Below are 14,501 nucleotides of genomic sequence, written 5' to 3'. Positions count from 1 at the left end.
GTCCATCTTCAGTCTGTCTCTCTTTCAGGAATAACCAGGTTCTCTTTTGAAAGCCCTCACAGTGGTTTCATAAAGATGGTCAGCGCTTCTGGTGGTAAAATCATCTGGGTGGGAAGAAACGAGACCCTCTATTCCATCACACCAGCACAAGACATCAAACCACAACTGGTAACTTATAGATATTTTACTTTAAACAGTCATGCAAAACCACTTTTCATTGCTCTCTGATGCAAATCATATAAAACTGGTACAGGTAGAAGAGAGAGAAGGGTGATATTTTACTTTGAAACATTGAAATCGCCCTCATTTCTTATATTTGTTTCCAGAGGTGGACAAAGTACACAACTTCATTACTTGAGTAAAAGTACTGCTGGTCAAATATTACTCCGTTACAAGTGAAAGCACAGAAGTATTTGTTTTTAAAAGTACTTAAGTATCAAAAGTAAATTTCCTTTTTTATGTCATCGCATTATTTTATTATTGTTGTATAAATGCACATTATGATGGTTTAAGCCAGTCAGTGACGCTCCATCTGACACACTAGCATACGACTAACTTAAACTCATTTAAATACTTGTAGAAAAGTTACAAAGCTCTTTATAAAGCGCTGTCACTTTAAGGCCGAACGCACGGATCCAATACACTGATACACATCTGATATTCTCACACTGTTCACCTTCACTGAAGACAGAATCAACTTTGTTTATGTGAATCCTCCACTAAATGAGCATTTGGACATCCGTCTTCTTCCATTTTGCTCTAAACTATAAATCAGTGTTTAATAAATGCTGTGAAATCATTGAACTTCACGAGACTCTACAAGAGTGATTCCTGAAAGGCCCAAAAACCCAAACACCTTTTAAAGAAGAAAAAAATCATCACTGACTTTCAAAGCTGCAACAGAAACGACTTTCCACTTCGAGGACCTTGATAGAAATGTAGTGGAGTAAAGAGGACGATATTTGTCTTTCAGATGGAGTGAAGTTAAAGTCAGAAGATTACAGAAAAAATAATACTCCAGTAAAGCACAGATACTCAAACAGTGAACTTCAGTACAGGACTCGAGTAAATGTCCAGCTCTGGTTGTTTCTCATTAAAGTCATGGCTTGAGTCACATGTCATTTGATATGTTTGCAATATGAGAAGTTAACAGTAATGCGCTTTTTATCCTTGTTTAGGTGAATGTGAATCTTTGTAAGAATGAAAGCGGAGATTCGGTAAGTAGAGTTTAATGTTTATGTCAAATGTCTAATATTCAGGTTTCCAACGGGTTCAAATTTTGCTGACGGATATCTACCCATCACACGCTTTACTGGTTCACACGCAAATAAAACCATGTTATCTTTAAAACTTCTGGGTGATGAAAAAAAAAGTTTTTCTGAGAAACTTGAACGGCAAGGACGCTTTGTCACTTATCTCTCACTCACACACACGTTTCTTTTTGTGACATACGGGGACATTCGTAATGGTTTTTATACTGTACAAACCGTATTTTCCATCCCCTTACACTGCCCCTAAACCTACCCATCACACACACACACACACACACCTTAATCTCAGAACCCGCTAACGCACACACATTTTATCATGCAAAATCGAACACAAATTACTGTGTTGCTAACATGTTAGCATTAATTATCATGTTTGCTAGCATGATTTAACATGTTTGCAAATTACCATGTTTCTAGCATGTTGTTAGCATTAATTAGCATCCTAATTAGCATATTGACATAATTTAACATGTTTGATTAATATGAATTAATATGAATGACCATGTTGTTAGCATTAATTAACATGTTTTGCTGAAATGATTTAACATGAATAAACATGTTTTAACATGTTTCTAGAAAAATACAGCGCAATTTTACATTACTAGAATGAATTAACATGTTATTAATGTGATTTAACATGTTTGCAAATTTTAATGGGAATTACCATGTTGCTAACATTAATTAGCATGAATAAGTATGTTTTTAACATGTTACTAGAAAATTACACTACAATTTTACGTTATTAGAATAAATGAGCATGTTGTTAATATGATTTAACATGTTTGCAAATTAACATGAATTAACATGTTGTTGTTAGCATTAATTAGCATGTTGCTAACATGATTTAACATGAATAAGCATGTTTTAAAATGTTTCTGTACAATTTTACTAGAATTTTACTTTACTAGAATTAATATTATTATGATTTAACATGAATTACCATATTGCTAATATATTGTTAGCATTAATTAACATGTTGCTAATATGATTTAGCATCTTTTAACATGTTTCTAGAAAATTACACTGCATACAGCACGCTAAATCATATTAATAACATGTTAATTCATTCTAGTAATGCAAAATTGCAGAGTAACATAAATTACCATGTTTTGCTAATATTAGTTAACATGTTGCTAACATGTTTTAACATGAATAAGCATGTTTTCAAATGTTTCTAGAAAATTACAAGAATGAATGAGCATGTTGTTAATTTGATTTAACATGTTTGCAAATTAACATGAATTACCATGTTGTTAGTATGTTGCTAGCATTAATTAGCATGTTGCTAACATGATTTAACATGACTAAGCATGTTTTAAAATGTTTCGATACAATTTTACTAGAATTTTACTTTACTAGAATGAATGAGCATATTAATATGATTTAACATGTTTGCGAATTTTAACATTAATTACCATATTTCTAATATATTGTTAGCATTAATTAGCATGTTGCTAACATGATTTAGCATGTTTTAAATTGTTTCTAGAAAATTACAAGAATGAATGAGCATGTTGTTAATTTGATTTAACATGTTTGCAAATTACCATGTTTCTAGCATGTTGTTAGCATTAATTAGCATGTTTTAACACGATTTAGCATGACTAAGCATGTTTTAAAATGTTTCGATACTATTTTACTAGAATGAATGAGCATAATAATATGATTTAACATGTTTGTAAATTAACATGAATTACCATGTTATTAGCATTAATTAGCATTTTGTTAGCTTTATTTAACATACTTGCAAATTAACATGAATCACCATATTGCTAATATATTGTTAGCATTAATTAGCATGTTGCTAACATGATTTATCATGTTTTAACATGTTTCTAGAAAATTACACTGCAATTTTACATTACTAGAATGAATTTTCATGTTATTAATGTGATTTAGCGTGCTGTATGCAGAGTAACATAAATTACCATGTTTTGCTAATATTAGTTAACATGTTTTAACATGAATAAGCATGTTTTAAAATGTTTCTAGAAAATTACAAGAATGAATGAGCATGTTAATTTGATTTAATATGTTTGCAAATGAACATGAATTAGCATGTTGCTAACATGTGTTAGCATTAGTTAACTTGTTGCTAACCTGATTTAGCATAAATAAACATGTTTTAACATCTTTCTAGTATATTACTAGAATTGTACGTTAGAAGCATGTTATTAAAATGAGGTGAATGTTGTTTGCAGATTAACATGAATTACCATGTTGTTAGCATTAGTTAGCATGTTGCTAACATGATTTAGCATGAATGGGTGACTAAACATTTGATTTTTCATTAGTGTGCGTTCACGCTTTCGCTGCTCAATCAGGGATCGGATGGAAATCTGTTCTACTGCGGATCAGATCATGAAAATACGAAGTGCTGTTATTTGGTATGTCCTGTTTTTACTCCAAGCATCGTATTGTAAACGGGTGGGAAAGTACGAAGCTAAGTCATGCGTTTTGTTCCAGAAATCCGATTATTCCCTGACTGACTGCTTCAAATTAGAAAACTATCAGCCAAAGATTAACGAGCCGTCATTACTCGTCGGTGAGTATTGGTGTGTGTATTTGTTTTCATGTATGTTGTGCGCTGACACACGCTTGAGCTGCAGTTTTGCTGCCACTTATTCGAATTGCAAAAATAACTAGACGAGTAAAGTTTGATGATGGTTCAAGAAAGCCAGAAGGTTTTACGTTTGAAGTAGTTTAAAGCGTAAATGTTTTGAAGGCATGAAGTCAGAAAAACAGACGTATGATTTAACGTTTTAATATGCTGCTATCATGAATTAGCATATTGCTACCATGTTTTAACAAATTTTTTGCATTATTTTGTTAACATGATTTTGAATTTTTCTAGCAAAATTGAACATAATTAACCATGTTGTTAGCATGTTGCAAGCATGATTTAACACGTTTTAACATTACCATGATTTAACGTTTGCAAATTTTAACATGAATGACCATGTTGCTAGCATGTTGTTAACATTAATTAGCATATTGCTAACATTATTTAACACGAATAAACATGTTTTAACATGTTTTTATAAAAGTTTTACAATTTTTGTTGTTAATATGATTTAACGTCGTTTGCAAATTAACATGATGCTTACATGAATAAACATATTTTAACATGTTACTAGAATGAATCAGCATGTTAACATTAATTAACATTTTGAGACCATGTTGTTAGCATTAACATGTTTTGGCATGGATAAGCATGTTTTAAAATGTTGTTAACATAAATTAGCATGGTCTAACATGTTTTAGCATTAATTAGCATGTTAGCTTAAATTATAATTTTGTTAACATGATTTAACATGTTGCAAGCAAGTTGTTATTAATTAAAATTTTGATACCATGTTGTTAGCATTAGCATGAATAAGCATGTTTTAAAATGTTGTTAACATAAATTAGCAAGGTCTAACATGTTTTAGCATTAATTAGCATGTTAGCCTAAATTATAATTTACATGATTTAACATGTTGCTGGCATGTTGTTATTAATTAACATTTTGCTAACATGATTTAACATGAATAAACATGTTTTAACGTGTTACTAGAATGAACGAGCATGTTTTTAATATGATTTAACATGTTTTAATATGTTGTTAGCATTAGTTTACATGTTGCTAGCCTAAATTATAATTTTGTTAACATTATTTACATGTTGCTAGCACATTACTAGCATTAATTAGCATGTTGTTAATATGTCAGCATGATTTTACATTAGTTAGTTTCAGAAAAAGATGATTAATAATAAGTTAAGCTTTTCGGTAAGTGAAAGTGAACTTAACAGTGGCCTCATATCTTGAATATTTGTAGTATTGAAGAGCTTTGCTATGCAACATGTTATATTTGATCACCCACTCAGATTCCTCACAACCCAATGGCTTTATTGTTAGGAATATAGCGGAGCATAATGGGAGAATTGTTATTATTTTAAAAATAGGCTATTGTGCTTGGCTTCTCAAACACTCCTCTCTCTCTCTCTCTCTCTCTCTCCATTCCAGAGCAGAGGAAGTATAAGGCTCTAGTCTTTGGTCAAATAGCTTACGTTATGAAACAGCGTTCTAGTGTGATTTCACACACACACACACACACACACACACACACACACACACTGTTGCGTGTTTGTTCTAGTTTGACATGTTGAAACGCTGTTACTGATGTTCATGAGGCAATGCACAGGCATTTGCGTTTATTGCTTATAATGCATATAACCGTAACAATGTTTAACTCACACTCTGTAAAACCAACAGGACATTTGATGGATTTTATGTTACTTTCATCTCCTTTCGAACAAATGGAGACGTTTAGCAGAATGTTAACGATGCTCTGTTAAGCTCCAGAAAAAATGCATAAAAGTGGCCAAAACACCACAATTCTTGTTGATTTGTGTGAGGAACAGGACATTTTTCATAGTTTACACACACAAGCTTCCCATTGTTAACCCGTGGGGTTTAATCTGGAGTCGGCCCACCCTCTCTAACAGCTCCAGCTCTTCTGGGAAGGCTTTCCTCAAGGTTTAGGAGTGTGTTTATGGGGATTTTTGCCCATTCTTCTAGAAGCTCATTTGTGAGGTCAGGCACTGATGTTGGACGAGAAGGCCTGGCTCTCAGTCTCCGCTCTAATTCATCCCAAAGCTGTTCTATCGGGTTGAGCTCAGGACTCTGTGCAGGCCAGTCAAGTTCCTCCACACCAAACTCCTCATCCATGTCTTTATGGAGCGACGCTTTGTGCACTGGAGCGTAGTCATGCTGGGACAGGAAGGGGCCGTCCACAAACTGATCCCACAAAGTTGGCAGCATGAAATTGTCCAAAATGTCTTGGTGAAGCATTAAGAGTTCCTTTCACTGGCACTAAAGGGGCCGAGCCCTGAAAAACACCCCACCCCATAATCCCCACTCCACCAAACTTTACACTTGGCACAATGCAGTCAGGCAAGTCCCGTTCTCCTGGCAACTGCCAAACCCAGACTTGTCCATGGGATTGTCAGACTGAAGCGTGATTGGTCGCTCAGAGAACACGTCTCACTGCTCTAGAGTCCAATGGCGGCTGCTTTACTCCACTGCATCCCACGCTTTGCATTGCTCTTGGTGATGTAAGGCTTGGATGAGCTGCTCGGCCATGGAAACCCATTCCATGAAGCTCTCTCCGCTGTTCTTGAGCTCATCTGAAGGCCACAGAAGTCTGGAGGTCTGGAGCTGTTGACTCTGCAGAAAGTTGGAGACTTCTGCGCACTGTGACCCTCAGCATGCGCTGACCCCGCTCTGGGATTTAACGCTGAGTTGCTGTTGTTCCCAATGGCTTCCCCTTTGTTCTAATCCCACTAACAGTTGAGCGTGGAATATTTAGTAGTGAGGAAATGTCAGGAATGGCCTTATTGCACAGGTGTCAGCCTATCACGGCCCCACGCTTGAGTTCACTGAGCTCCTGAGAGCGACCCATTCTTTCACTAATGTGTGTAGAAGCGTCTGCAGGTCTAGAGCTGGAGTTATACACCTGTGGCCATGAAGAGACTGAACACCTGAACTCAGGGATCTGGAGGAGCGGCACAATACTTTTGGCAATATCGTGTGTCTCTTGTTGAGCTTTGTACAGTGTGAGATTTCTGCACATTTGTTTATTTCCTCATAAACAATGTCCTGGTGACTAAAACAGAGGAACTGATAGAGGAACTAAAGCTGTCTGTGTGCTGATGCCCTTTAGTTTGTCTCCATATATAGACAGACAGACGTTGACCCTTATTTAGTTTTACTGTATATAATTTAACCAACAGGAATGAGGCCGGATGGTTTGTCCACCCTCACATCATGTGTTTTGAAAGCACAATGCTCAGGTCTGTGCCTTCTTACATCAGACTCGGACCACAGGAGTTTTTCAATCTTACCCGGTTGTGAAACCTGAACGCAATACACACATCAGGAGACTCTTCTTTCAAATCTCAAACCTGCACACACTACAAGATTTGAAAATTAAAGGGTTAGTTCAGCCAAAAATGAAATGTCTGTCATTAACTCCTCTCCCTAATGTCGCTCCACACCCGTCAGACCTCCGCTCATCTTCACACACAGTTTAAGATATTTTATATTTAGTCTGAGAGCGTATGCAAGTGTATGCACACTATACTGTCCATGTCCAGAAAGGGAATAAAAACATCATCACAGTAGTCCATATGAGACATCAGTGGGTTAATTAGAGTCTCTTGAAGCATCCAAAATACATTTGGGTCCAAAAATAACAAAAACTACGACTTTATTCAGCATTGGCTTCTCTTCCGCGTTTGTGTTCAATCCTCAGATAAAGATTCAAACGGTTATGAGTCAGCGAATCGATTCATGATTCGGATCGCCAATGTCACGTGATTTTGTGAGTGTGATGACAACTTTTTGTAGACATGAATTACATTTGGTTAGCATGAATTAACATGTCGCTAAAATGTATGTTACAGTAAACAATGTGATTATTCTTCCTCAGCATTAGTTCATAAAGATCACCGCTCATAAATGCGTGTTATTGATTGAGCCGCTCTGAATCGCTGTTGCGTGAGCCTGGAGAACTCAACAGATCCGTGTTTTTCAAGTTCAATTTTATTTGTATAGCAAATTTCCAACAGCCCCCAGGCGGACCAAAGTGCTTTACAGAAGAGCAAGAATAGCACACACACACAGAAATAAAACCAGAAGAGTACAAAAAACTTCAATCAGTTCTGACTGGATCTCTTCCCTAATCGTACATTTTCCTCTCATTTTTATTCCTTGACGAAAAATAGATTTTCCCTATAGTTTTTGTCATCCAACACTAGTTTTTATTTAGGCATCGTCTCGTTTTCATCTGTCAAAACAGGTTGTTGACAAAACTGAATGAAATTAATACTGCACAGGAGACAAAGTACTGGTACTGAACGTTTTTTTTTTGTGGTTGTGTCAACAGAACAGTTGGCATGTTGTTAACCCCTTCAGCTCTGCAGCACATTTAGCATTTATTTGAGAATTACGAATATCTGAATTTAAAAGAGCGCCCTACACACATACATTGGAGTAAACTGATACAAATGGTCTGATTTTACAGAAACTCTAAATTTTAACACAGTGGTGGAATATTGCATATATTATATTGTATATATTCACAATCTTATGATGAACATAGATAAAAAATATTTAATTTTTAATTAATTTGTTATTTAAAAATCTATATATTTTTTTTATCATTTTGGGATCCAAGCTTTTTGGAAGTTTCTGTTGATTCTATAAATTGGCACTAAACAGGGGGAAAATAATTTTCTTGATATCTCCTTGCAAATAAAAGTTATTGAGATTTATCTGACCAAAGTGTCTAATAGCTCCTCCGACTCATCTGCACTGACATCAACTGGCCACTAGGATATCGAAAAGAACGCTCCGCCTCTTCAACTTTGTAAAGGGAGATCTCGGGCTCTGATTGGTCTAGAATCCTGATCCACATGTCTATAAAGAGCTGAGATTCTCAGTTTTTTTGTAGCATGATGCAATATGTGATGACATCATCAAAAATCGTGGCTAACACCGACAATCAAAACTAGCAGTAATAAGAGTATTTGTCTGCATCACATGTTTTGATCTGGACATCGGTGTCATTTTACAGTGTCATTTGGCCATACTTGCTCACAGACATGTAAAAATAGTCTCATTTTGAAGCAAACAACGTAAGGAACAAGTTAATATAGGGTTTGAGGCTAGTAGCTTTACAACGAGTTTGTGATCCGAACAGGAATATGACTCATGTGTTTGCTTGTTCAAAGGAGTCATTTCCATCTTTGTGATTCTTTTGATAATAAATTTACTGTAAATTATTGGATCGGTGAAATTAACAGCTCAGCGATATTCCTGAGGCTGACAGCTTTCATTTGATATATGACTTGTCTATTTTAGGTGTGTTTGTGAGATAAAAATATGAAATTTTATATTATTTGCATGATTTTCTCAAGAGGGGGTTCATTGGGGGGGGGGGGGGGGGTCGAATTCAGACCGTATTATTTTCCTCTATGTAATATAAATGCAGAAGTTATTGGGTTATTAAGAAAGCTGAGGTTCTAATCTTTCAAATTATACCATATATGTCTAGTTTTGTGCTGCGCGAGTTATAGATATTTTAAAAAGATTATGATGCAATTGTGGACCCACAGGTGCAGAGCTGAAGTGGTTAAACAACAGTACAAATCTGTACGCCTTCTGGTAAAAAATTAAACGTGACATTACCCTGAAAAAAAAAAAAAAAAAAAAAAAAAAAAAAAAAAAAAAAAATCGATCAATCACTTAAGCAACTTTATTTATATCGCGCATTCACAGTGACGATAGTTTTAAACAGCTTCAGTGTCAAACAGGACAATATTGCGACAAAATTAGATTTGGCTGTACAGTCGTTCTGGAGTAAACAGTGATGTTATCAGCTTATTTTAATTTATCATAGAGCGACAATGTTGTCAGATCTGTATTATAGTTTATAGAATTAAATAAGACCTAATTTGTATATTTAGTTGAATAACTTGGATCATAATGTTAGTGTCCCCAACTGAGCAAGCCAAGCCAAAGGCGACCAAAGGAACCGAAACTCCATCAGGGCATGATGGAGAAAAATAAACCTTGGAGAACCCAGACTCAGTTCTCCTCTGGCCTATTAACACACAGTGGAGGATTATTATTCTGGACACCGCACAGCTCAGAAACCATCGCAATATTCGAAATATGATTGACTACAGAAATACAATACATTGCGTCTTGATTTGACCTTTCAGGTGAAATGGTGTACTTCACCAAGTCTGAGGTGGGATTGTACAGGATAAACAAGGACAAAAACTACAACCTTTGGTCTCAGTCGACGCAAACAGGTGAGAAATCAGATTAAACTCATCTTTCACTTGTCATGAGTATTTTCATTTCACTCTGTTTTATCCCTTTTCTAACGTTTAGAGCAAACATACTTAAAGCTGATTGCTGGAAAAGGCCAACACAAGGACAAAGTTTATTCCTTCTTCGCGGAGAAGCAGAAGAGTAAAGATGGCGAATCCGAACAGTGGATTCCTCGGGTCTCTCAGTGCTGCATGGTGAGCACAAACACACACCGTGAAACATCAATCAATCAATCGATCACCTTTATTTATATAGCACTTTTACAATGACGATTGTAAACATGGCTGTAGTGTCCGTAATGTCCCCCATAGGATTCTGAAGCGTAGAGGCGAGCTGGCCGTCGCCAATTTGGCAGCGTAAAAAGAGGCGGGATGTGGGCGGAGCTTAGGTGACTCGATGACTAACAGACAGCAGACAAATGGCTGTCCACCTGTCACTCAAAGTGCCCACGCCCCTAATTATGCAGAACTTTAAGGCTTTATATAACGTAAACGAATGAGTTAGAAAAACATTCACCCCCTCACAGTCGTCATGAAGGTCAAAATTAGCCATATAGACCAAAACCACAATTTGTCCCAGACTGTAAACATGTTTTTTTCTGCTGTAAATTTGGGCATTTTAACATGGGGGTCTATGGGATCGACTGGCTTTTGGTCTCTAGTGGCCAGTTGATGAATTGCAGTTGAAGTCACTTCAACTCAAAAGCAGAATAAATAAATGTATAGGTTTCCAGACTGTTCAACTTTTGCGGGAACTAGGGATGGCGAAAACTAAACATTTTCTTGACCGACCACCGAGCCTCATTAGTTTAAAATATGCTGCGCTATTTGAAATAACAGCCGCGAGCCGTGCCTGCAATTTCGCAGCCGTCGCATTTCTCTATGATCTCTCTGCCGCTCTCACACACGCATACACACACACACGAACACACACACACACTGTCCCGCTGCCGCCGCCTCCCTTCCACTCACGTCACTTTTTTAAAATCCTCTACAGCGCGAAACATGAGTCGCGCAAACGCGCCGCCGAGGAGCTTGTTTGTAATCGAAAGGACAAATGGCTCCTTAGTTTCTAAATGGTTTGGGCAAGGTGATCGCGGTGAAAATAAAGGCGTTTGTCTAGCGCTAGAAGCTCATTTGAAACATTGCCGCGGCTCGTTTAAGAAAATGACCGCTCCGAAGAGACGCCGCTTTAGTTCGAGGTAGTGCTAACAATAATAAAGAAAGATGATGATCAACACCTCATGTGTTTCCACTGAAATGTAGATGTAATATATTTTCCAGATGCAAGTCCATCTTATGCGGAATGACGCTCCATCCTGTCGTCTGCTCCGCCTCTAACCTCAAGGGTTTACTTTTGGCAAACCTTGTGAGCGCGCAAACCCAAACGCTGCGACCTCAAGCCAAATGTTTTTATTGGTTTATTAAGTACAGGCGAGTTGTGAATAATTGAGTGTGAGGGATTTGTTCACTTCACACAAAAAGATTTCGTAATGAGACGGCTAACTGTAGCGTTTAGCCCACTGTCTATAATAGACTAATTTAGAGATCACTTTTTTTTAAACCGACAACTTTGATCGGTTAACGTTGATACGGTCAACCATCGGTCATCGTTTAACATCCCTAACGGAAACCAATCACAGACTGCCTTATCCACCTGGTGCACTATTGGTGGGTTTAACATGATGACGGACAGAGAAGCGATGGGTCGTTGCCACGTGATCGCGCTTCTTCTGGTCTGATTGGTTGAAGGACTAACCAATCGCGTACAGAGTCATTTGAACGATGCCCGTTGATCACGCCTCTTGTGCAGTAGAAAACACAGAGCAGACCAGACCAATGTTCAGTCTTAAATTGAGCTTGATCTGGTGATAGCCAGACAAGGAAGTTGCCGCTTGGTTTGCAACCCGATAAAGATGTGCATATAAGCTGTAAACTGTGTCTATTGTCTAAAAATTATTGCAATTAGTGACTCACCCTGACCTGTACGTGAACTCAAAGCGATTTTTCTAATGCACTTTATCTCATTGGTACTCCACCCCAAAAAAATGAACAGTGTCATTATTTACTCACCTTCATTATGCCTATATTAAGAACAATATAATTATCGTCAATATGACCCAAAACAACATTACTGTACAACACACTCTTCAAAAGATCCCCTTTTGTGTTGCCAAGTTAAGAAAGGCGTGAGTAAATAATGACAAAATTAGGACTAAATTAATTTGGATGGGACTATCCCTTTAGCACAAAACCAAAAGAAACCACCCAATGACGACTGCCCAATTATAAAGGATACTGCAGACGAAATGCCATTTATGTTTGCTTCAGAAGTACATAAGATACAAAAGAAACTTTAGGAAGGCTAGAGTTTTTGGGATCTGACATTATGAGGCATCACGTCAGGGCTCTAGACTAACATTTGAAAGCAGTGCCACTCAGTTCTAAAGATGTTTAAATCATAAAATTACTATTGCTTTGCAATAAGTGCAGTTACTAATAATATCGCATGTTTGTTTATTAGAAACTGGAATTGAGATGCAATAACTATTGTGCAAAAACCTCGTTTTTATAGGAAGCATTTAAATAAATGTACCATTCTTCTATACACCGATTAGGCATAACATTATGAGCACTGACAGGTGAATAACACTGATGATCTCTTCATCACGGCTCCTGTTAGATATATTAGGCAGTCCTCTGACCTCGAGCATCAACAAGGCATTTTCTCCACAGGACTGCTGCAGACTGGATGCTCTTCCCTTTTCACACCATTCTTTGTTAACCCTAGAAATGGTTGTGTGTGTAAATCCCAGTAACTGAGCAGATTGTTAAATACTCAGACCGGCCCGTCTGGCACCAACAACCATGCCACGCTCAAAACGGCTTAAATCACCTTTCTTTCCCATTCTGACATTCAGTCTGGAGTTCAGGAGATTGTCTTGACCAGAACCACACCCCTAAATGCATTGAAGCAACTGCCATGTGATTGGCTAATTAGATCATTGCATTAATGAGAAATTGAACAGGTGTTCCTAATAATCCTTTAGGTGAGTGTATCTGTCAGTAAACAGCACTAAATGCAGCTTGATGTTGCACCGAATTAATGTGTGTCTGGATTTCCTCTGGACTCTTTCACCTCCTCAATGTGAAAATATTATGTTAGTAGATATGAAACCACATTTGACACCTGCATGTTTAATAAAGATGTTTCTCAGTAACTCACAGCCGCATTTGTGCTACACGGGAAAGCTTCTATAATTATACGCACAGGTGCTAATGACACACGCCAAGTTAAATTAAATACGAAAATAAGAGAGAATGTGCGTTTCCTGAAGAAAATGTGAGTGGTGCTTGCAGTGGCAAAACTCGGTTGCTAGGGTGTTTCTATGTGGTTGGTAGGGTGTCATGGCTGGTCGCTAAGGTATTCTGGGTGGTTGCTAGGGTAACTAGGCCTGCAAATCAAATATATATCAGGGTTTCCACTGGTCCACTGTGTTATTTTGCCAACACTTTGTGGCCTGTGCTAACTAGCTTGCTTGATTTACGCTAGTTACGTGCATTTACACGTTACGATAACCTCAGTGTTAACATATGTTACGTTTTCAGCACTTACACCGAACCCAAATATGTTCAGTCAATGACTATAGACGGTTTCAACGGCAGCAACATAAACAAACGCTACTGCGCATGCACGCTTTTGTGGCCCAAACTTAACTTCCGGTAGACATCTTTCTTATGCGTTAGCATCTTTAATTTTAATTGTGAACCATTATCTTAATTTATATATATTTTTTGTTGTTTCAGCATGTTTATTATAAAAAATCTCCCATTTCTGTCTTCAATATAGAGAGGGGTAACGCCTCACTTAAAGGGTAGGTCACCCAAAACTGAAAATCCTGTCATTAATTACTCACCGACGTCACGCTGATCCCAACCCGACAATGAACGAGGGTCTTACGGGTTTGGAACGACATGAGGGTGAATAATAATGACAGAATTAACATGTTTGTGTGAACTAACCCTTTAAGGACCATGTAATGCCGTTTTCTGTACAGTAGCCTATAAATGCGTGCGCGCTCGCCTTTCAATTATGCAATGCATCGGAATAACACGTTTCTTTGTTTCATAATATAAGATTAATGATGGGAAACTTAAACTTGTAGATTAAGTACCCTATTGAGATTGATTGTATATGAATGCATCACAAAAATCCCGTGCTGGGCACTGCAATTAATAGAGGATAAAGCGAAAGTTGTTTTACACTCCGTAAAGGCCTTTTACATACCTAATTAAATATTTTACGGTAAACATAAATTCAATCAGTTATCCAGATGGCGACCACTT

General features: G+C 37.2%; 2 protein-coding genes across 7 annotated transcripts in view; one reads left to right on the top strand and one right to left on the bottom strand.

The window, feature by feature from the left end:
* LOC137043098 (synaptotagmin-11-like) overlaps positions 1-14,501 on the bottom strand; it is a 69,815-nt gene that overhangs the window by 17,677 nt on the left and 37,637 nt on the right. The window lies entirely within an intron of this gene.
* LOC137043092 (semaphorin-7A) overlaps positions 1-14,501 on the top strand; it is a 49,063-nt gene that overhangs the window by 3,970 nt on the left and 30,592 nt on the right. For all 6 annotated transcript variants that reach the window (XM_067419194.1, XM_067419193.1, XM_067419192.1 and 3 more), the window contains exons 2-7: positions 29-168; positions 1,179-1,217; positions 3,566-3,658; positions 3,738-3,816; positions 10,041-10,133; positions 10,216-10,349. In XM_067419194.1, the coding sequence (XP_067275295.1) occupies positions 29-168; positions 1,179-1,217; positions 3,566-3,658; positions 3,738-3,816; positions 10,041-10,133; positions 10,216-10,349 (578 nt within the window). The remainder of the gene's footprint in view (positions 1-28; positions 169-1,178; positions 1,218-3,565; positions 3,659-3,737; positions 3,817-10,040; positions 10,134-10,215; positions 10,350-14,501) is intronic.

Source organism: Pseudorasbora parva, chromosome 16 (assembly GCF_024679245.1).
Source record: "Pseudorasbora parva isolate DD20220531a chromosome 16, ASM2467924v1, whole genome shotgun sequence".
In the NCBI taxonomy this organism is placed as follows: domain Eukaryota; kingdom Metazoa; phylum Chordata; class Actinopteri; order Cypriniformes; family Gobionidae; genus Pseudorasbora; species Pseudorasbora parva.
This window is presented reverse-complemented; position numbering and strand designations above follow the sequence as displayed.